Source organism: Somniosus microcephalus, chromosome 8 (genome assembly GCF_052327205.1).
Source record: "Somniosus microcephalus isolate GS21.2 chromosome 8, FLI_Smic_1.0, whole genome shotgun sequence".
In the NCBI taxonomy this organism is placed as follows: Eukaryota; Metazoa; Chordata; class Chondrichthyes; order Squaliformes; family Somniosidae; genus Somniosus; species Somniosus microcephalus.
In genome coordinates this window covers 192,401,957-192,422,232 of record NC_140994.1, presented here as the reverse complement: position 1 = coordinate 192,422,232, position 20,276 = coordinate 192,401,957, and the positions used below count along the sequence as shown (strand labels likewise).

The 20,276-nt window shown below is 44.9% G+C and overlaps 2 protein-coding genes across 3 annotated transcripts in view; both read left to right on the top strand.

Moving 5' to 3' along the window:
- n4bp3 (NEDD4 binding protein 3) overlaps positions 1 to 20,276 on the top strand; it is a 170,826-nt gene that overhangs the window by 36,606 nt on the left and 113,944 nt on the right. The gene's annotated exons all lie outside the window — the stretch shown is intronic.
- LOC147113987 (uncharacterized) overlaps positions 19,046 to 20,276 on the top strand; it is an 89,452-nt gene continuing 88,221 nt past the window's right edge. The window contains exon 1 of the mRNA XM_085996178.1: positions 19,046 to 19,190. Coding sequence (XP_085852304.1) covers positions 19,046 to 19,190 — 145 coding nt within the window. The remainder of the gene's footprint in view (positions 19,191 to 20,276) is intronic.

Here is a 20,276-nt window from a genome sequence, read left to right as displayed (position 1 = left end):
CAGTGCTGTCTCAAAAAGGTTTACATTTCTTCTCGATAACCCCCCACCAAAGGCCTTTCAGAGTACTGAAGAAAACAGTCCCTGAACACGGTGGCAGGCTGTAGCTGATCCTGACGGACAGCATTGGGTAGGGTTTTCAGAGGAAGTCTGATCATTGGAATTGGATCTTTTATAAACTGCCAAACCTGGGCCGTCAGTGTGCTAGTCCTGACTGTCACCGCGTCGACATGACGACACTTCATCAGCCTGATGATCGTATTAACGCTGGACTGACACCCTGCAGAAATGGCCAAGGGACAACTTGGATCTTTTATAAACGAGAAGGCGGCCTACCACTCAAGTGAAACAACCTGTAGAAAAGCTTGTCCAGGGAGAAATTCTATATATTATGGGGGGAATAGAAGCATAGCTGAGATGGAATGCGTGCACATATATTCAAAATTTACAGTATGAAGCATTTATTTGAGGGATTCGGACCAATAAACACTAGGTTAGCTGTTTGGTTCCACTACCTCCGCCCTCCCCATCCCTCTTCTGAATGAGCTGAGTTGTGCTGGGGTAAGGGGTCTCGGGCGCCATCCATTGTGTTGAAACCCTCTAGTACCTCACCAAGGTAGCCATTCCTTATCAAGTGTTTTGGATGGTGAGCATTGGCAGGCAGTTTGACTCTGGCAGGCATTACAGCCAAGCCCAATCTATTCTCACCTGACCTCCACATGTGAACACCTTTTCGGCAGAGGTTACTGCCATTAGTTTGGCTTTGAAATCCTGGCTGATTTCATTTTTCCCCCCTTCAAGTTACAGCATCCACACTGCCCAGTAGAGATAAGCTGAGCGTGCAGAAACCAGGGATCGGACTGTGGACCTTCCTGGTTTGTATCACTGACCCCTACAGTGGGTAGGGCATTTACCAAACAAGATCAGACTTTTTTATTTTTTTAAGAAGTGAATATTTTATTTTCATTTGATTTGTTGCTTGGACTGAGCGGGAGGATGTGCGGGCAGTGTGCTCTGTAATTCAACACAGCGAGGGTGTGATACTGACCTGGGTGCCCCCCTCCTTTTCTGTGGGAAGTGGCCGACTGCCTCGTGATTCCACACAGCTCTGCGGCTCGTTATTGCTTTGCTTACAGATGGACCTATTACATTTATAAGGCTTTGTGCAAACACAGGAAGGTTGTTTTTTTGGGGTGGGGAAGAGGAATACATCTTTTCAGGCTAAAAGATGCAGCAGCAGGCTGCTTTATGTGCGTCCCCTTTTCAGAGCAGATGCTAATTGGAATTTTGCTTCATGCTGGCTTTTGAAAAACTGCCTAGAGAGTTTGTGTGGCAAGCAATAATACTGCTGTTATGTGCCCTCGCTGTCGGTCAGTGATGAGTTTGTGATGTGTACAGAATTGGTGCTGGAGAGCACTAAGGTTCAGGAAATCTTAATTGACCTTGAGGAAAATCTGCTTCCTGACAGCAGGAGATAAATTACTTTTCCCATATCTCCCCAATCCCAAGTTGGTCGTTCTATTTACATTAAATGTTAAGATAGCAAACTGGAGAATGAGGCCTGTGGTTTTGGGTCCGTGGAGAAATGGGAGCCCCTGGGGTAGATTTTCTGCTCTGGGTGGAATTTGTGCAAGGCGTGATTCGTGCCTGCCATGGCGTGGACTGACTCCACCGGAGCATCTCATGGCAACCAAAGGTCGTTCTCATTTTCTGTACTCTTGCACTGCTGTTATGCACCATATTCTCATTGTATGATTAGCAGCAGTCGATGAGTCTCCTCCCCTCCGTGAGGAGCAAACATTGGCACTACTGGAGTGAGAGTGAGTGGGAGAGGAGGAAGTAGGAGGGCAGATGACAGCTGCAGGTTCGTGATGACATCTGCTTGTCATGAAACCCTCATGTCCCTCCTACAGAGAGTATTGTGACTCTAACTCTCTCTCTCTCTCCCACCTAAATGTGATTGAGGACAAAGAGCCAGGCCCCTCTGCTTCTAGCCCTGCCATCACTTCATTGCACATGCTGTCAATGACTCCCTCCCTCCCACATACCAGCCCAGAGATAACTACCTGGGGGAGGGGGGGCATTAGTGAGTGAGTCAGAAAGGTGTGCACTGGATGATGCACAGAGCAAGAGGAGGAAGGAATTGTTGTGATGTCTAGCTTCTCCGCCAAAGAGCCTGGGGGAGCCAGATCTCATGGTGTAATAAAGGATGCTTAATAAATGTGTGTTCCTGTTGTCTGCAACACATGATGTATAATTGGAGGAGCCCACCACCCATGTCTGCTGTACCCTCATGGATGGCTTGTTGGCCCTGCATGCCACCCAGGTAGATCTGCAGCAGAGGCCCTAAGGGCAGTCTGTTCTTCCATGGATGCTCTGACTATTACCATAGAGACCTGGGGGTAACTTTGAACTTTGCCAGGGACAGAAAACTGTCTGGTTGTTTTACAGTTTCTTGTCCATTGGTTTAATTGGAAGGGAAAATCTAGGTGGGGTATAAGGGGTGGCTGATCCAATACTCTTCCACCCCCACCAAAGTTGAAAGCCACACCCTTTGGAGCCTGTCTGGAGAGGGTTGTTTCACCTCGGCCTCTGGGCGACAGAGCTGGGATACAGAAAAGTGTCTCTTAGGGCATCTCTAACGCATTGGCACTGTTGGATCTGCTGTCCCACAGATTAGTTGCCTGCACCTCCTACCAGTGGCATGACACTGCAGCTGTCTCTCTTAGGATAGCAGCTTCTGTGTGCCGTCCCACCAGCCCCTTCGGATGCCTACACTAGATTAGGGGTTCAGAGTCGCACTTTCTATACTGGTGATGATGAGCACTAGGCATATACCAATGCTGTGGATGGTCATTGAGGTTGTGTGTTCAGGGGCTTTCATCACGTATGAACTAGAGCTGAGAGTTGAACATACAGAAGGGTCTGTAAATTATGGCATGTTGGTGGTGGAAAAGGAAAGCTGTCCAGAGGGCTGTTTGTGCAGTGGCCAGATGTGATGACAAGAGAAGGTCTCCACACATCAGTGTGGCACGGCTTTGCCATGGAGCCAGGAACAGATGACCCCTGGCATTTACTTCAGGCTGTTGCTTCCTGGCCAAAGACAGATAAGTGTGCCTGTGTTCTCTGGTGTGGAGGTATGGACAGGTAGGTGCTTGACCACGTGCCATTCTTCCTCCTCTTCCTGGAAATAAAAGGGATGAGGGTCTCCCAATGGGAAGAGCATTTGATGCATTGCCTGGCGGGGAAGGGTAAGCGACCCACAGCAAAAGGCAGATGGTGAAATAGTTCGCAGGAGCAAAAAAAAATTCCAAAATCAGTGGAGAAATAATGATTCTGCAAATCTTTAACATATGTGTTTGGCCTGTTTAAAACTTATTCCACCTTTTCTCGAGTGCTTCGCAACCCTGGCCGTCTGTTGTATACTGGCATTTTTTTTCACCTGAGTGGAAATGAGACAGTAATGTTGAGAAATAGTGCGGAAGCTCACCACAGCCTCACTTGATATGCTCGACCATTTTAGGGCGGGTACATCAACCAGAAATTGCAGCGAAAAATTGGGTGGGTGCTAAAGTGGGTGGGTGTTTGCATCACGGATCCCCAGCCCCCTAAAATCAAAGTATTTTTAGGAAAATCTAATCAGTGTGGACACTATTGGCAGCCTCAGGTTTTTGAGCTGCAAGCCTGGGGCGTAGACTTTACACATGAACAGGCAGACGGGGCCTCGGTTTTAAGTCTCATCCAGAAGATGGCACCTCTGAAAATGCGGGACGCGCTCTTCACTGAAGCATTAGCCTAAATTATTTGCTCAGGTCTGTAATGGGACTGGAACCCACAGACTGTGACTCTGGTGAGGGTGCTGCCAATTCAGCCAAACTGACACTTGGGATTATATGGTGCTTTCTAGAGGTTGTGGAGTGCTGTGCCAAACTTGAAGGAAGCATGCAAGTCTGCCCATCCTCTGCTGAAGCAGCCAGGCTATAAGCCGCTCTATAAAGTGTCTGTTAAAAGAAAGACTAGCATTTGTATAGCGCCTTTCACAACCACCAGACGTCTCAAAGCGCTTTGCAGCCAATTAAGTACATTTTGGAGTGTAGTCTCTGTTGTAATGTGGGAAACGCGGCAGCCAATTCTACAAATTATTTGTTTGTTTGATTGAGAGACTCTTGTTTTGTGTAGATCAATCTAATGTTTGAAGTAGATATATTTTACTGGAATTGCAATGGGAGCAGAGGTTTGCACAAATCTTATAATTTTATTCTGGGGGAAACCTAAAAATTAAAATACAGTTCTTGCATAGTTCAGATTAACTTGTGTCCTTTTTTGGTTTATATTTGAATGGTGTTTTTTTTAAAGTCTGGCTTCGAGTTACAGCGAGTGTGATGAGTGAGTATCGTCAAGCCTTCAATAATCTTGCTGTTTTTAACTGTTCAGATTCCACTCTTGCCCATCAGCACCACTCCGTTTTCTCACTTCGTAGTGTGCTGACTTGCACGAGGGTGTGTTTCCACATGTCACACATCCTCTGGTGCCCTCCTCAATGGCTGTTCTTTGCGAGTCTAGGTGATGAATGTTCGAGACTAATCGACTGTGGAAGGAGTACAACAGCCCATGATCATGTTTACACATGCAGCAGTTACAGCGGTGGTCTCTGCGTCGTCATGGGCGGAATCCCAACTGACTCCGTCTCCTACTTGGCACGGGTGGTTCTAAGACCAACTAACACCTCTACAGATACTTACCAGCTAACTCAATACAGATAGGTGGCAGAGAGCAGGGAATCCACATTGAAAGGGGATATTAAATGACTTGGTACTCCAAAATGTACATTATACACAGATCACATATTTTGCAGAAACAGTCTCGCTTATCTTGACAGACAATTTCCACAGGAGCCAGACTACAATATAAACATAACCATGCATATACCACCTCCTTTCTGCCCCCCCCCCCTCTCAAATCCATCCCGTATGCTTGTGCTTCTGAAGATTTGGCATAGTTTGAACTTGGCTGAGTACCAGGTGACCTGGCATTATACAAACTCCTCAAATCTCTTGCCTCTTAATAACATCCCCGACTCCAGCTGAGAGCAGCTATTTCTGCTCCTGTTTTTAATAAAGGAAGACTACCCCAAAGGCTCATTCTTGGCTGGCCAAGTGATGCTGAGAGGCAGTTTTTCAGGCTGGTTGCCAGTTGCCTAGGAGGTTAGTGGGTGTGAGGCCTGAGTGCTTTGGACTGTATGTTATTGACTTGCCACAGTCCACTCTGCTCTGAGGCGCATATGTGTCCGCTTCTTGGTTTTTTTCCCCCTTTGCCATTCCACCCCAGTGCAGCTGCTACAAGAGCCCATTGTGTTCTGTGTATAATAAGGGACACTCCTTCAATTGTGTAATTCATGGTTCCTGCCATTCTTCTTGCAAATACCAACCTGTATTTATATATTGATCTGTATTTATCCAACATTCAAGCATAGTATGTTTTGTGTTTACTAGGGTGAGGAAAGTTGGTGCTGGGGTGGAATAATTTCTAGTTCGAGTACTTCCATGGTCAGGTATAGAACCATTAGATACAGAATAAGGCTGCCTCTACTCTGCCTGAAAAACGTGCCCAGGCTCCAACCTCCAGAGTATCCCTTGCTGTACTAGTGTGACATTTTTTCATTTCTCACTGAGTGTGTGAGTTTGCCAATAAGTCCAAAATTGAGGTCTTTTGTACCAGAGGCCCATGTCCACTAGAAACTGGGTTGAGACTGCCCAAAGAAACTTCACCTAGGACCCTTGCAGCGATGCAGTTGTTAAAGAATGTTGAGTCCTGTATTATCCAGTGCTTTGTTACACACTTGGGACATCTCCAAATGGTTCACTTGCAATGAATTACTTTTGAAATGCTATTACTGTTATGTAAGCAAACATAGCAGTGAATTTGCGCACAGCCATGTCGCGCTGGTCCAGGAGGGGCGCCCCGCTGTCGCGCTGGTCCAGGAGGGGCGCCCCGCTGTCGCGCTGGTCCAGGAGGGGCGCCCCGCTGTCGCACTGGTCCAGGAGGGGTGCCATGCTGGTCCAGGAGGGGCGCCCTGCTGAAATAACATCTTGGGCACCATAAATGAGAGGAGTGACCAGTTAATCTGTTTTTTGATATTCATTTTGAGGGATAAACGTTGACCAGAATACCAAGAGAGCATGCTACTTTTCTTCCAATTCTGGCCTCTTGTGCATCCCCCACTTCCTACGCTCCACCATTGGAAGCTGTGCCTTCAGCTGTCTAGGCCTTAATCTCTGGAATTCCCTCCCTTATCCTCTCCTCTCCACCTCCCTCCTTTTAAGATGCTCCTCCTTTTAAGATTCTCCTTAAAACATACCTCTGACCAAGCTTTTGGTCACAAATCCTAGTGTCTCCTTCTTTGGCTTAATGTCAATTTTATTTGGTCTGATTACACTCCTATGAAGTGCTTTGGGACATTTTACTACTTTTAAAGCTGCTATATGAATGCAAGTTGTTTTCTTTGAATATTGCTTGTAATCTTGGATGGGGCCTCAGTTTAATGTCTTGTCTGAAAGATGGAGCTTCGGTTCAGTTTTATCTGAAAGAAGGCATCTCTGACAACGTAGCACTCCCACGGTAAAATACTGGCCGTGTCAGCTGAGATTATGGGGTCAAGTCCTGGAGCAGGCATTGAACCCACAACCCTTTGACTCCTGGGGAAAGAGTGCTACCGCTGAGCCACGCTGACTATTGTATAGTCCTATATTTAGAACAAATAGAACTTTCTGTTGTTTCCCATGTTTTCTTGCCAATTTGCTTTGCTGCTGCATCATGTGGGTGGAATTCCTGCTTCAATCGTGTTCACACAAAATGGGAAAATACAAACCAACTGACTGATGGTTGAAAATATGCAGAAAACAGGATATGCTGTTAAATGGCTGCTATACACTTAGGTTGAACATTTTGGAAATTATTTTCAAAATGGCTTTGTTCTCTTTTGTGGAACAGCTGGCTCAGACTGTTTGTCGCCTCCTGGAAGTATTAATACTGAGGTGGTGGGGCAGCTTCTGGCTCCTGTACATCAGAAGGAGTCAGGGGAATTGTGAACATGAGGGGAAAGTGCATATTTGAATAAGTTACTAACTAAATACAAATCTATACAAGGATATTGGCAGTAAGGCTGAAGAACACAGCTGGTTAGGACCAAGAGAGGTGTAGGTACGTGTGTCTTGAACTTATTTTTGGGCAGGAACTGTTCATCCATATGTCAATATTTTCATAAGCTCGTATAAATTGTTTGAGAGGAGTGCTAGCTACTGTGTGTGTGTAAAAATTAAGTTTATTTTTAGTGGAATATTTCCACATCCTGTACTCGGAAAATGCATTGTATTTGGAAGCAAGTGCACAGAGCTGATCTCCTTTTCATAATGTTGGTTTGTTCAAAATCTTTGATCTGTTTACAGTACTGCCCTAGTTTAGGGATGTAGTAAACGAGAGTCCTAAAAATGGATTATTACAGTAAACTCTTTCCTATCCGGCACCTACGGGGCCGGGATGGTGCCGGTTGATGAAAAATTCCGGTATAGAGGTAGGCAATTTTTAACACACAAAATATAAACCACGGACTAACTCGGCCACCGCGGGAAACTCTGACTCCGAAAAACGAAAAATGGATGGATTCGGCAAGATTACCGGTTATCTATTTTGCCGGTTATTAAAGAATTCCGGATGATTAAGTGCCGTTTAAACAAGAGTTTACTGTACATTTTGCCAGAGCTCGAACATTCAGCTTAATAACTGATTTTGTGGAATCAAACTGCGCCTGAAAGTGACACTCTCTACTTTCAGTCTCTTGGCTCTCTTGTACATGAACCCATGTGAATTATAGGGTGGCTTGACCAGGTGTTGGGTGAAAGCGGAGGACAAACAGATAGCTACTGCCAATCTCATTGACTGAAACTTGCCAGCAAAGTTTCTCTTTTTTTCTCCTAGCCCCCAGCAGTGCAGTAGTTTTGCTCTCAATAATTTGGTCTTGGGTGGGACACTTTTTTGTAAATCTGTATCTACAACCATGCTATATAGAATCATAGAATGGTTACAGCACAGAAGGAGGCCATTCAGCAAGTCTAAGCCCATGCCGGCTCTCTGCAAGAGCACTTCAGCTAGTCCCACTCCCCCGCCCTTTCCCCGCAGCCCTGCAATTTTTTTTCCTTCAGGTACTTATCCAATTCCCTTTTGAAAGCCACGATTGAGTCTGCCTCCACCACCCTTTCAGACACTGCATTCCAGCTCATAACCACTCACTGCGTTTAAAAAAAAAGGGTTTTCCTCATGTTGCCTTTGGTTCTTTTGCCAATCCCCTTTAAAACTGTGTCCTCTGGTTCTTGACCCTTCTGCCAATGGGAACAGTTTCTCTCTACTCTGTCTAGACCCCTCATGATTTTGAATACCTCTTTCAAATCTCCTCTCAACCTTCTCTGCTCTAAGGAAAACAACCCCAGCTTCTCCAGTCAATCCACATAACTGAAGTCCCTCATCCCTGGAACAATTCTTGTAAATCTTTTCTGCACCCTCTCTAAGGCCTTCACATCCTTCCTAATGTGGTGCCCAGAATTGGACACAGTACTCCAGTTGAGGCTGAAGTTGAAGTGTTTTATAAAGGTTCATCATAATTTACTTGATTTTGTACTCTTATGGACTGAATTTTGCCAGTGCTCAGACTGCGGGTTCGGAGGTGGGTCCGCTGTCAATCAAAAAGATTGACGGCGTGCTGGTATCCCGCTCTGAACCCTCATCCTTGTCAGTTTCCCAAGTGCCATTTCTGCCTGTGCTTTGCAGCCACGGCACTAAGCAACGGGTCATTCAATTGTGCTTGTTAAGAGGGTGTTTAAAGTAATTAAATCCCCACTTTTCCTGTTGCAAAGCATTTTGCCAAGTTTTCCACGAGGTTCCTGTTGCTCGGGGATCACGCCAGTGTTGTGTATGTTGTTGAGATACCGCGGCAAACGTGGGAGTCGAGACCAGAGTTGGTGAAACACAACTGCTTTAATCAACCTCATGGCAAAGAGAAACTGGAAAAGCCCGCGCAATCACTTAAATACTCCCCAGACAGGAAGTGCTCCCGGCAGCCTGTCCCTGCGGGAAACAAGTTGCTGGAGGAAAGGGCCCCCGGCTGGGGGCGTCTGCTTAAACTGTCCGTGCCGCCGTGAGCGGATTATGTCCAGTGGTGGCGTGTCGCCACAATGTACCTTTAAGAGAGAACTGCTTTTATACTGTAGTACCGGCAGTGACCACACCTGTATATAAAGCTGTAGCAGGCTTCTGTACTTTCAGTTCCAGCATACCCTGTGTTCAGTAAACACCTGTTATTACCGTTCTCCTGCAGTCCGTGTGTTATTGATATGCGGACACTACAGCCAGGTAAGTAAGACGGGTTCTGAACAACTCTCCATTTCTTTGAATGGGTGACAGCTGCAAAAGTGGTTTAAAACCTGCCATTTTACAGCTGGTCAGTTTCCAATCTCGGAAGCTTCAGCTTTCAGTATTTAGAACGCACTTTTGAGCTTTTTGCACTTTTGAAGTGTTTGGAGTAATCTCTCTATCCACTGTCACCTCCTTGGAACAACCTATCTCAACATTGACATTACTTCTGTATCTCAACCTCACCTGCCATCTATTCAATCAGCATCGGTACCCTTGAAAAAAAATCTCACCTTGATCCTCAGAATCCCAAAACAGCATCGGTACCCTTGAAAAAAAATCTCACCTTGATCCTCAGAATCCCAAAACAATCAGCCCCAACACCAGCATCACCAGGCACACCAGCAGCACTAACTTCCACACCAACCTTCTCCGCAATCAACTGATGCTGCACTGGACACAGGGCATCATCACCCATGCACATTGCTGCCTGGGATGCCAGCGATGGCCTCACCGTGTCCAGATTAGCTTCACTTAACACTGTACACCCTGGCTGCCACATGATGCACCAGGTTGGCACCACCCCACACCAACACCATAAAGCATCCCTACAATGTCCAAGCCATTCCTTTCACACTCATCACCATTGGGGGGAGGGAGATCAGGAAAGTTATGTCTCGCCATTCACTACAGCTCACTAAGACACTTCCAAAGGTGCACACAAATCTGTCCAAGAACGCAAAGTGTTGAAAATAAAGATTTCAATGTTTGACAGCACATTACCAGAAACTTCACATGAACATTGGCTAAACCAACCAAGTGGCTACCCTTGTGTGTTGATGGTATGCTTGCAGTAGAATGAGTGTGAGGGGTGGCTAGTGAGATGGGCAAGTGATAATGTAGATATTGGGGGATGGGTGGAGGTGCAAGGTAAGTTGGTGTGAGTAAGGATGTGCAAGAGTAGGGTAGGGAAGGCAGAGTGATGGGGATGTGATGAGTGGCACAGCAGGATAGCAGTTGAGTGTGGCATAGCAGTAACGTTTCGTGATCTACTGAGATTATTGAAAGGTTTACGCCACTGCAGCCTGGTCCTCCTGACGAAATCCTTGCTTGTGTCCTCTTGTGCAATGTGCAACCAGGCTGCGTTGGTGTCCTGGGGAGGTATCTTCCGCCCATTGGAAGGGAAGAGAACCTCCCTGTGTGCTGTGACTCCCTCCATAAGCAGATGGAGGGACTCATGGGAGAGCCTGGGTGCAGCCGTGCACCTTTGTGCAGTGCTTGTCAGTGTTTGCAGCACCTCAATAATCAATGTCGCTATTCCTCTGTGGGAGGCACTGACTGCTGGAGCAGCTTGTCCTTCAGGATGAGGCACTGCTGTGTGTGGGGTGGGGTGCTTTTAAACAATTTTGTTACTTTGAGGGCAGGGTGGTGCTGGCACAATAATACTGCATGTTCCCTACCTGCTGTTTGAGATTTTTATTTTGGGGGGCACCTTTCTTGATTTCCCTTCTCCACACCCTTGGGTCAGCTTCAAAGTGCAATATAAAACTGAGATGGAGCTGTGCTTTTAACCATGAGACAATTCCTTCTGGTGAAAGATCAGCAAGTTCTAAGTACAGGAAACATTTTTTTTATCCAGCACTGACAGGACCGACGTGGTGCCGGTTCATCAACAATTCCGGATAACCGAAAGCTATAGTAAAAGATACGGAGCTGAGAGCTCCGTATAAAGCAACAAACCCTGTTGCTTAGCAACAGGTTCAGAACAATGGCCACAAGCTCCAAGCGTCTCTGTAGCATAGCAACAGCTGCAGCCACACCTTTGCACAGCAACAGATGGAGGAAGGCAAGTAATAAAACTTACCTGAACCTACTCCTGAATTTTGCCGGTTAATCGAGATTCCCAGTTATTTAGGTGCCGGTAAATCGAAAGTTTCCTGTAAATTATTATAGGCTGGTTCTTCATGGGGGTGGACATCATTCCAAGCATCTAGTTGGAACTAGATGCTTGGAATGATGTCCTCCCCCATGAAGAACCAGTATTGACTTGGATAGAGAACTGGTTGGCAGACTGAAAGCAAAGAGTTGGAATAAACGGGTCTTTTTCCGAGTGGCAGGCAGTGACTAGTGGGGTACCACAGGGATCGGTCCTTGGACCCCAGCTATTCACAATATATATATATATATATAAATGATCTAGACAAGGGAACTAGATGTAATATCTCCAAGTTTGCAGATGACACAAAGCTGGGTGGGCGTGTGTGCTGTGAGAAGGATGCCGAGAAACTCAGGATGATTTGGACAGGTTGGGTGATTGGGCAGAAGCATGGCAGATGCAATATAACGTGGATAAATGCGAGGTTATCTACTTTGGTGGCAAAAACAGGAAGGCAGATTATTATCTGAATGGCAATAGATTGGGAAAAGGGGAAGTGCAACGAGACCTGGGTGTCCTTGTGCACCAGTCGCTGAAGGTAAGCATGCAGGTGCAGCAGGCGGTTAAGAAGGCAAATGGTATGTTGGCCTTCGTAGCGAGAGGGTTTGAGTACAGGAACAAGGATGTCTTGCTGCAGTTGTACAGGGCCTTGGTGAGACCACACCTGGAGTATTGTGTGCAGTTTTGGTCGCCTTTTCTGAGGAAGGATGTTCTTGCCATGGAAGGAGTTCAGCGAAGATTCACCAGGCTGATACCTGTGATGGCAGGAATGAGGAGAGATTGGGTCGATTGGGCTTATACTCGCTTGAGTTTAGAAGAATGAGAGGGGATTTCATTGAAACTTATAAAATTCTGACAAGACTGGACAGACTAGATGCAGGAAGGATGTTCCCGATGGTCGTCGAGTCCAGAACCAGGGGCCACAGTCTAAGGATAAGGGGTAAGGCATTTAGGACAGAAATGAGATGGAATTTCTTCACCCAGAGAGTGGTGAACCTCTGGAATTTTCTACCACAGAAGGCAGTAGAGGCCAATTCATTAAATATATTCAAGAAGGAGTTGGATATATTTCTTAAGGCTAAAGGGATCAAGGGGTATGGGGAGAAAGCAGGGACAGGGTACTGAATTTGGATGATCAGCCATGTCGTATTGAATGGCGGAGCAGGCTCGAGGGGCCGAGTGGCCTACTCCTGCTCCTATCTTCTATGTTTAGCGTAGCAGTTTCCCCCTCCCAACTGGGGAAATCTTCAAGGCAGTGGATAAAAGAGAAGTAGAATTCCAACTGCCATAATACAACATGGATGTAAATTCAGAGAGTGGGGTCACCCCTGCAGTAAACAATGATGACCTGTTTGCCCTATAATATGATTCAAGTTGTGTTCCTGGTTCTTTTGCCTGATACAATCACTATTTCCCCAAGGCTTTTTGATGCCAGAGTGATTTAAGTTCGTGCTCATTAAATAAAGGCTTAATTTGCCTTGACCGAGTTTCCTTTTTGTAGAAATGATTTTTTTTTGTCTTTTATCCTGCTACAGCTTCTGGAGGCATTACCTCTTCAATTAGATTTGAAGCTGAGTTTTGTGCACATTGCCACCCTAAAGTGGACATCCTGTCCGGGTCGATCTGTAAAATGCAAAATGCCCATTGGTTTTTATTTTGAGCCGTGGACACGGGGAAGAGGGGAAATCAGCCTGCTAAATGATGGAAGTAAATTTGTTTTCTCGAATCTACAGCACAGAAACCGGCTATTTGACCCAACTGGTCTATGCTGGTGTTTATACTCCGTGAGTCTCCTCCCACTCTAATTACCTCTTCCCTCTATTCCCTCTCCTTCATGTATGCATCAAACCTCTCCTTCAATGCATCTATGCTATCTGCTGCAATCACTCTGTGTGTTAGCGAGTTCCACATTCTCACCACTCTCTGTATAAAGAAATTTCTCATTCTGTTAGTGGCTTTCTTTTATACTTATGCCCCTTTGTTCTGGATTCACCCACAAGTTTCTCCACATACAATCAAACCCCATCATAATTTTAAAGACTTCTATCTTTTCCAGTTAGTTTTTCTTTATAGTTAGATTTATATAGCACCTTTAACATAGCAAAACATCCCAAGGCGATTCACGGGTGCGATTCACGGGTGCATTATCAGACAAAATTTGACACCAAGCCACATGAGATAGTAGGACAACAACAACTTGTATTTATTTAGCACCTTTAACATAGTAAAATGTCCCACGGTGGATGAGGATTTCAGCAGTGGATGAGCTGAGGCAAGGGCAGAGACGTGCGATGTTATGGAGGTGGAAATAGTTATGCCGCGGATATGTGGTCGGAAGCTCATTTCAGGGTCAGGTGTGACACCAAGGTTGCGAACAGTCTGGTTCAGTCTCCGATAGATGTTAGGGAGAGGGATGGAGTCAGTGCCTAGGGAACGGAGTTTGTGGCGGGGACCGAAAACAATGGCTTCGGTCTTCCCAACAGTTAATTGGAGAAAATTTCTGCTCATCCAGAATTGGATGTTGGATAAGCAGTCTGACAACTTTAGACCGTGGAGGGGGTCGAGAGAAGTGGTGGTGAGGTAGATCTGGGTGTCGGCGGCGTACATGTGGAAACTGACGCTGTATTTTCGGATGATGTCGCCAAGGGGCAGCATGGAGTGGAGAAATAGGAGGGGGGCCAAGGATAGATCCTTGGATAGGACAGGTATGTTTTAAGGAGCATTTTGGAGGAGAGACAGATTGAGAGGTTTAGGAATAGAATTCCAGAGCTTATGGCCTAGACAGCAGAAGACACGGCCGCCAATGACAATCCTACATCCTAGAAAATCTTTTCTGCACTTTCTCCAGTGCTTCAATATCCTTTTATTGTAGTATAGAGACCAGAACTACATACAGCACTCTGTGGTCTAACAATTCTATAAATTTAAAATTACTTCCCTGCTTTTGTATGCTATTTACTTTACAGTACACTATTTACTTTACAATACAATACAATACAATACAAATCGCTTTATTGGCATGATAAGGTACATCTTATGTTGCCAAAGCATCAAAATACATTTATGGTTGAACACATAAACGCGGTTCCATTCATACAGTGTATAAACAGGTATATCCCTGAGTTTATAAATATATTTTCGCCTTGTTTATATATACTCTTGTCTTAGTTTACTGGTTGTCCCTCTGTTCATGGCAAGCTGTAACATAGTGTGCCGCCAGTGTTACACAGCTTCTCTCCTCCCCCAGTAGGAATGGGAGTTTTTGGTTGTCAGTCAGATTTCTGAATTCAGGGCATATTTGTGAGAATTTTTGATAGAAATCCTCTCTGATGCCCTGATATTTTCCACAGGCTGTGAGGAAGTGCATCTCTGTCTCAACTACTCCCTGACTGCAGTGAGAGCATATCCTGTCTTCTCTTGGCAGCCTGGTCTGCCTGTGTCTGCCTTTTTCGATCGCTAGGCTATGTTCGCTAAGTCTGTACCTTGTCAAGGTTCTTCTCAGTTTGTTATCCTTTACCATGGTCAGGTAATCAGCTATGTTGTATTGTCTGTTTAGGGCCAAGTAGCAATTGAGTTTGCTTTGGGTTTTTGTTGTTTCTGCCCAATATGACAGATATTTTTCCTTTTGCTTAGCGACGATTGTGTTGGGTCGAATTCTTTGTGTTACCCTGTCACTGTCCTGGGGCTGGTTCTTGTTAGTATTGTTATTAGTTACTTCACTGAGTCCCAGGACTAGTTGACTGAGGGTATTCTTCTTTATGGTCAGCTCTTGGCATTTCAGGGCGTCGTAGTGATAGCATTGGGGGTTGCTCATTTGTAGGTGATTCCAAAATTTGGTGGCTCTTTTTTGGATAGTGATTATTAATGGGTATTGGCCTAGTTCCGCCCTGCATGCGTTGTTTACTGTTTTCCTTTGAGTCCGGAGGATACTTTTACAGAATTCCGCATGTAGGATCTCAATTGGGTGTTTGTCCCATTTTGCAAAATCTTGTTGTGTTAGTGGTCCCCAGACCTCACTGCCATAGAGTGCAATTGGTTCAATTACTGATTTGAAAATTTTGAGCCAAATGCTAATTGGGATTTCTATTTGGATTGATTTTTTGATGGCATAGAAAGCCCTTCTTGCTTTCTCTTTCAGTTCATTCACAGCCAGTTTGAAGTTTCCCGTAGAACTGATTTTTAAGCCCAAGTATGTGTAGTGAGTGGTTTGTTCAATTTTGGTTGTTCCTACTGTGAAATTTATTGTGGGTCCATGTTGTTTGGATCTTTGCTGGAACACAAGGACTTTGGTTTTTTGGGGATTTATTGTCAGGGCCCAAGTCTGGCAGTATGACTCCAGCAGGTCCAGGTTCTGCTGTAGACCCTCCTTAGTTGGTGACAGCAGAACCAGGTCGTCGGCATAGAGGAGGAATTTAACCTTGGATTCATATAGGGTGAGGCCGGGTGCTGTAGATTGTTCAAGTAGTTTTGCCAATCCATTAATGTAAATATTAAAGAGTGTCGGTGAGATTGGCGAGCCCTGCGTCACCCCCCGTCCCTGTGGGAAGTATTTTGTTTGTTTGTCTCCAATTTTAACTGCACATTTATTGTTTGTATACATTGATTTAATTACATCATATGTTTTACCTCCTACCCCGCTTTCGATAAGTTTCAGGAATAAACCGTCATGCCAGATGGAGTCGAAAGCCTTCTGGAAATCTACAAAGCATGCGTAGATTTTGCTTTTGTTATGGTGAACGTGTTTGTCAATTAGGGTCTGTAGGGTGAAGATATGATCGGATGTTCTATAGTTTGGCAGGAATCCAATTTGGCTTTTACTCAAGACATTGTGTTCTTCAAGGAAGTTTATAAGTCTTTTGTTTATGATGCTACAGAATACCTTCCCCAGGTTACTGTTTACACAGATGCCTCGATAGTTGTTTGGGTCGATTTTGTCCCCACTTTTGTATATGGGTGTTATGAGTCCTTTGTTCCAGATGTCAGGGAAATAACCGACACTCAGAACCAAGTTGAAGAGTTTTAGGATAGCCAGTTTCAGTTTGTCGTCTGCGTGTTTAATCATCTCGTTTAGTATGCCGTCTGTCCCGCAAGCTTTTCCTGGTCGCAGGTCCTTGAGTTTTTCAAGAAGTTCTTTTTCTGTTATTATGGCGTCTAGCGGGTTTTGGTTATCTTTTATGGCCATTTCAAGCTTTTCAAGTTTTTTGCGTATTTGGTGTTGCTCTGGTCCTAGTGTGTTTTTCTGGTATAATTTTTCAAAGTGGTTTACCCATGTGTCCCCATTTTGAATGGACAAATCGTCGTGTTGTTTTTTGTGTAGTGTTTTCAAGTTGTCCCAGAAACAATTCGACTCAATGGATTCCTCCATGGAGCTGAGTGTATTCTTAATAAATTGCTCTTTTTTGGTCCTGAGTGTGTTTCTGTATTGTGTTAGCGTCTGACAATAAGTAAGGCGTAATTCCTCGTTTTCTGGATGTCTGTGTTTTTGGTTTGATAGTTTTCTAAGTTTTTTCCTCATGTTATGGCAATCATGGTCAAACCATTTTTCATAGTTTTTTGTTTTGGGTTTGTTCTTGCGAGCTTTCAAGTTTGCATTTGTTGCCAAATTATCAAAAATATTGTTTAGTTTACTAACTGCCCGGTTTACGCCTTCTTTATTGTGAGTGTATATGTTATCCAGAAAGGTGTCTAAGAGAGCTTGAGTTGATGCATTGCTAATTGTTTTCTGGTATTTTTCCGTGTCGTTTTTGGCCCATCTGTACGATTTTTTGGTGTTGTACAGTTTACTGGGTTGTGTTTCTATGTTGTTTGTTTCTGTCTTTTTGAGAAACATAGTAATTTGACTGTGATCTGACAGTGTTGTTTGTGGTTTGACTGTGAATGCTCTGAAAGAGGATGGGTCCAAGTCTGTAATCATATAGTCTACTGTGCTGCAGCCAAGAGGTGAGCAGTAGGTCGATCTTCCTAGGAGGTCTCCTATGAACCTACCATTGACAATGTACAGACCCAGGTTTCGACAGAGCTGTAGTAGCTGTTTACCGTTGGTATTTGACTGCTTGTCGCAGTTATGCCTGTATGGAAGGGAAGGGATGTCAAAGTGGTTATTCCCGAATACGTAATTGTTTCCCTGATTATTGGTGAAGTCTGGTTCTTCGCCCGTTCTTGAATTGAGGTCCCCACAGATCAACACGTTCCCCTGGGCCTGGTATTGGATAATTTCCCCCTCCATGTTGGAGAAGGTGTCCTCTTTGTAGTACGGGGAATCGATTGGAGGGATATAAAGTGCGCAAATGTAAACATCTTGGGTGTTTGAGATAATCTCCCTCTCAAGTTTGAGCCACATATGGTTTTCGCCCTTTTTTATAAATTTGATGTAATTCTTAAGTTCTGTTTTAAACCAGATCAGTATGCCTCCGGAGTCTCTGCCTTGGGTTACACTTGGTAATTTATTGGAGGGGACCACTAGCTCAGTGTACCCTTGGGGACAGCCGGTGTGTCCTTTTCCTTTATACCAAGTTTCCTGTAAAATGATAATATCTAGATCTTTAGTTTCCTCTATGAACTCTGGGGTCCTACTCTTCACTTCTCGCAGTGAAGAGCGTAGACCTTGGATATTCCAGGTCGAAATATATAAGGATTTCATGTTAAGTTTTATCTTTTTCTATGATAGGTTAAAGAGTGGTACGTGTTTGTCGTGTCTAAGTGTGGGGAAAAAAAAGATCACCCCAGTTGTCTACAAAAGTTAATACAATTTGGTTACAGTTCTTTCTATTAATTAGTCCTTGATCCATAAGGCGGAAGTAGATGCTGCTGCACATCTGCTTATTGTCTCTTAATGGATTTACACTACACTACTTTTTATAGCCTTATCAACCTGTGGTGCTACTTTAGTGATTTATATATCTTTCTCTTTATTCCCAGATCTTGTTGCTCCTTTACCCTGTTTAGTTTTTTGCCTAAATACTATAAAGGTGCAGTTGTGGTTAAACTGTGCACGGTAATCAGACCAGGAAAGGCTACTGCCCCACTATTGGGACAAGCTTCATTGCACCCGAGAGGCTGAAGATTTGCAGACAGATATGGCACTCAGTCCCTTGGAGTTCAACCATTTATTACTAGATTGAATTTTTGTTCTGAAAGCCACAGTAGGCCCCACCTGTACTACACAGGTTTCCTGTGTTAGCTTTAAACAAGTTAGTGCCCACGATCCAGCCTCTCATTGTGAGGAGAAGCTTGGGGTGGGGGAGGAGGAGTCTTTTTGTCAAACTGAAAGGCAGCGTTGGGTCAGAAGTAAATCCAATATCACATACTTTTAAACCCTGGGATTCTGAGCAATGCTGTGTTTAGGATTTCGGGACTGGATTGCAATGGATGTGTGAACTTTTCATACTACGCCCATTGGAGCTTGAAACATTTCCAGAAATGCTAGATGTTTGTATGTCCAAACTTTGGCTGTGTAGACAGTGTATTTTGAGTAATAGGTAACACTATGGTGAGGCACTGGTCTGTCATTGGTGGCATGCAGTTTAAGGCCAAGGCCACGTCAATGCAAACCCAGTGTCTTTTTTAAACCTAGTGGTTTTTTTAAACTGGCAGCTAGGAAGATTTTTTTTCACTTCGCCTTCCTCGCTGCTGTCTGTCTTTTTTCTGAGGCTAATAAACGTGTTGCTGTGGTGGTGGCAGCCCGTTTTGGTTATGACACATCCTCACGTGATGGGCTCCATCACTATGGAGACGGTCATTATGCAAAGTCATGAAGTCACCACTCAAGATAAAGGCTGTCCAAGTTACTGTGGCCTGCAGGTGAATGTGTGGAATGGTGAACCCCCTACATTGCAGCAGGTTTCTGAGAAGGAAGGTACTACAATACAAAACTAAACCTGTTCGAGTGGCCCAATGAACTCGCTGCCCTGCCGTGAGACCCAGTATTTAATGTAGAAGTGTAGGTGGTTTGCCTTGGTGGCTCGAATCACCTCTCCTACTTAGCTCTAGATGATAGGAATTACGGTGAACAGGATTGGAACACACAAGCTTTTTGGACTCAACCGTATGGTGTTTAATGAGGTTAACACACACCCGCTTCCAGTACGTAAAATGCCTGGTAGCATAAAACAAACAGTACAACAATACAACTTGGCCCGTCGAACAGGTCCTTGTCTCGTATTAAGATGCCTAAAATCACACTGCGTTAACATGGACTTGTCCCACAAACCCCGGAACATATACTATATAATACACACAGAACCTCCTCACTAAGCCTCTGGATTGGTTGGGGCACACAACAACCCCTCACACAGTACCGGTGGTCTTAAGGATGCATGAGCTTGGACAATGCTCACCCCGATTGTTCATTTTCTTGCTCGCTGCTTCCCTGTGCAGAGCGTGTCTCCTGGTTCCGTATCGCAGTATCAAAGTCCCAGTTTTGAGGTTTGTTCCTACAGTCGAAGAGCAAGGCAAGGCTCTTGTCACTCGTGGTGGTTTCTTCTCTCCGTCTCGGACGGAGTGCTCGGTTCTTGGTTCAGAGATGAGGGCACATGAAGGCGAGCGAGAGCGAGAATGGCCAAAGCTGACTTCTCATACCCTAAAAGTTCATTAAGGTCTGTGTATTGCAGTGATGTCTTTTTAACCATCCTTCTTTGTCTGGTTTCCTGCCTTTCGGGGCTATCCCATCTAGGTGCTAGTGTTAATGGCAGATGATGGGCTGCACTTTTTACCCAATCCTGGGTTAAGTGGTTTCCCATTAATTTACAATGGCCCTCCATCTTCTGCCCATTACCATATGAGTCACCTTACCCAGGCCCATTGTTTCCCCAGAGAACTCTGTCTGCTCAGACATTCTCCCGTAATCAGTTTGTAGGCCTGGCTGGAATCTCCTGTCCATCACAAACACCTGGGCCCCTCCCATCTTCTCCAAACAGGCTGCTGGTCAATCAGCAGTAACAAT